Raw genomic sequence first — 2,928 nt, 5'->3', positions numbered from 1 at the left:
TCTTTTTTTTTGTGACAACAGAATTATTGATCGAGTTGTGGATGAAACTATTTTATTTACATTTACTTTTGGCTATGAAAACTGAAAACAAAATAAATATATACATAAAAAGAGTTTTGCGAAGACATGCTAAAAAAGAAAAGTAAAATAAATGTGTAATTCCCCATTACTTTTGATGATAAAGTTGGGAAATAAAAAGCAATAAATAAATTTTTTTAAATATTTAAAAAATATGGGAAGACAAGTTATCTCGTTTTTGCCAAAAATGGTATCTTCAAAATAAAATTTCAAATAAAATATTGGAAATAGATAAAAACAAGTTATTTCCATAATCAGAATTAAAAATACTATAAAAAAATTCGTCTGAAAATGAAACGTTTTCTACAAAAAAAGTCACTGGGGAAGGGGTTAAACATGTCTGAACAAACATATTTGTCTGGTCAAACACACAGTGGTCTAAGTATATTCGTCTCACACACTTGTCTAATGAAATACATCTGCCTGATGAAACATTTATTTAACGCCCATCTGACTAAACACACTTGTCTCTCTTGACTTTAGCAAATGCTACAAGCTAAGCTTTTCATGAAATTATAAACAGTTTATTTTACACAGAGAACTGTTTAGTGTTCTTTCAAAATACAAAAAAGTGCAAATTTTGCTAAGAACACAATACAGCTACCATAAAATAGAGAGGCAAATGTCTCTAACGAGCCTACAATCTAATATAATCATTATGATTAGATGTGTGTGTGTGTGTGCATGCATAAGTTCAAGTCATTATAACATGACATTTCAACAGACAAACAATAATCATTATGATTAAATTGAAAGTTTTAATTTCACTAATAATTTAATCCTTGATTATTTTAAAAGTTAAAACATAAAATGATTGATGTAGTATTCAACTTTACGATGAAAGTAAACAAACAAAGTTTGTTCTTTTTTAGAAGCGTTGAGATGTATTGTAAGAACAGAAATAAATTTATTTCTCAAACGCGTGATAATGCTATAAATAGCGTGATCAGGATAAATTATCCATTTATTGCAGAAAAATACGCTACTGGTCAGCCATGAGATTCGAACTCACATCTCTGTGATTACGCGTCAAGTGTTTTACCATTAAACTAAACTGCCCAGCAACGAATTCTTCTGCAATTTTAGAACTTATAAATTTAGCTTCATAAGACGCTAACGTTAAATTCATGTAGTGTTTTATCATGTCTATTACCAACTCAAAACATATAAGCTGATGCATTCTTAAACCTATTTCATTATGAATATTTTTCTAATGCAAATGATTGACAGAGAAATTAAAATTCCCCTGAAGTTCTTTTGCCTTAAGTAAAATCAAATGCTTTTTACAGATCTATAAATGATTATAAAAGGTAAAATAAAATTTTTTTTTTTAATATTAAAATATGCCCAAACCTATAGTCTTGTTCCAGTTCTGTATTTCGGACTGAGTGAATCGCTTGAATCTGCCAAGGCCCGCAATAATTTTGGTCAAGATAGGACCGAGTAACGTTTGCAAGTATTTCTTTTGCATCTCGGCTCTTTGGGTCAATTTCAAGCAAATTGTCTGAAACAAAAAAAATAGAGCAACTTCTACCTGGCTGTATGTAAATGTGTGTGTGCATGCATGTAAGTGTATACATATGCACACATGCACATCTGGGTGTTCAAACAAGAGAAAAAATACTTGATATACATAACAGACTTTCTTCCTTCAAGCAAATAAATCATATACATAAAACAAAACAAGTATAAACACAAAGATGCAAACAAGAATAAAAGCTTAAAGATTTTTTTTCTTATTTTTTTGAGAACTTTCTGATCATCCAGTTCTTGATCTATTAAGCCACATTGCCTTTAGCATTCAGAGCACACTGAATTTACAAAATTTGACTCCAGGGATATCAACTGAGACCATTTTTCCATGTAATAGATTAAGCTGGCATCATAACTGTGGTAAGCAACTGGTACTCATGGAAGGTTTTGTAAAAATTACCAGAGTAACTCTTTTCATACTAATTCACCTGAGACCAGTTCTGGTTCTACAATACAAATCCTCACTTTTCTACATCAGTCATATCTAAATTTTAATCTTCTATCATAATTCTATGTAAGAATCTTTTGTTTAACAATGCAAAAAATTTAGTCTTTTTTTTTTAATGAAATAAAGCCCTTTCAATTTTTGGTTATTGCCAAAATTAATTGAAACAAATCTATGTCTATAATTCCATTCATGTCAAGGGTGGATTACAAGAAATTGACTCCAAAACTTGGTCGATACTTTATTTTATTGACCTTGGAAAAATGAAAGGCAAGGGGACCTCATAGGGATTTGAGCTCGGGACTGTATATTTCTAGAAATAGGGTCACAAAATGGTTAAATATGCATGGCCTTCACCAATGAAATGCTGACCACTTGAACTCTAGTGCTAACCTTACTGGTGACAGATGAAAAGTATGTGGCACCTGTTTGAGATGTGGAATCAACAGTAAGAAGGATCAAATCATGCTTGTAAACGGAGTGAGCAGGCTATATTTCTTAGCCCTTTAGCATTTAAACCAGCCATACCAGAACCATATTTTGGCACAAGGCCAGCAATTTCAGGGAGAGAGTAAGTTGATTACATCGATCCCAGTACGCAACTGGTACTTACACTCTCCTTGTAATTGCTGGCTTTGTGCCAAAATGTGAAAACAATACATGTTCCAAACATTTGTTTAATCCTTTCAATACTGTATTTATTTTGAGATGCTCTGTGTTTCTTTCAATTAATTTTTTAAATATAATAAAGAATTAAGTAAAATAACTTTGTTATCATTAAGCTAGTGTTATGAACATAAATTGTGACTAAGGTTTGGTGGAAGATTTTAATTTAGAACTTATGAAAACAAGACATTTGTACTCAGAGCCAA

At 31.0% G+C, this 2,928-nt stretch overlaps 1 protein-coding gene across 1 annotated transcript in view; it reads right to left on the bottom strand.

The window, feature by feature from the left end:
• Positions 1–2,928, bottom strand: part of LOC106882218 (uncharacterized) — a 52,605-nt gene that overhangs the window by 11,099 nt on the left and 38,578 nt on the right. Inside the window, exon 3 of the mRNA XM_052976635.1 lies at positions 1,432–1,582. Within this exon, the coding sequence (XP_052832595.1) occupies positions 1,432–1,582 (151 nt within the window). The remainder of the gene's footprint in view (positions 1–1,431; positions 1,583–2,928) is intronic.

This window comes from Octopus bimaculoides, chromosome 25 (genome assembly GCF_001194135.2).
Source record: "Octopus bimaculoides isolate UCB-OBI-ISO-001 chromosome 25, ASM119413v2, whole genome shotgun sequence".
NCBI lineage: Eukaryota > Metazoa > Mollusca > Cephalopoda > Octopoda > Octopodidae > Octopus > Octopus bimaculoides.
This window is presented reverse-complemented; position numbering and strand designations above follow the sequence as displayed.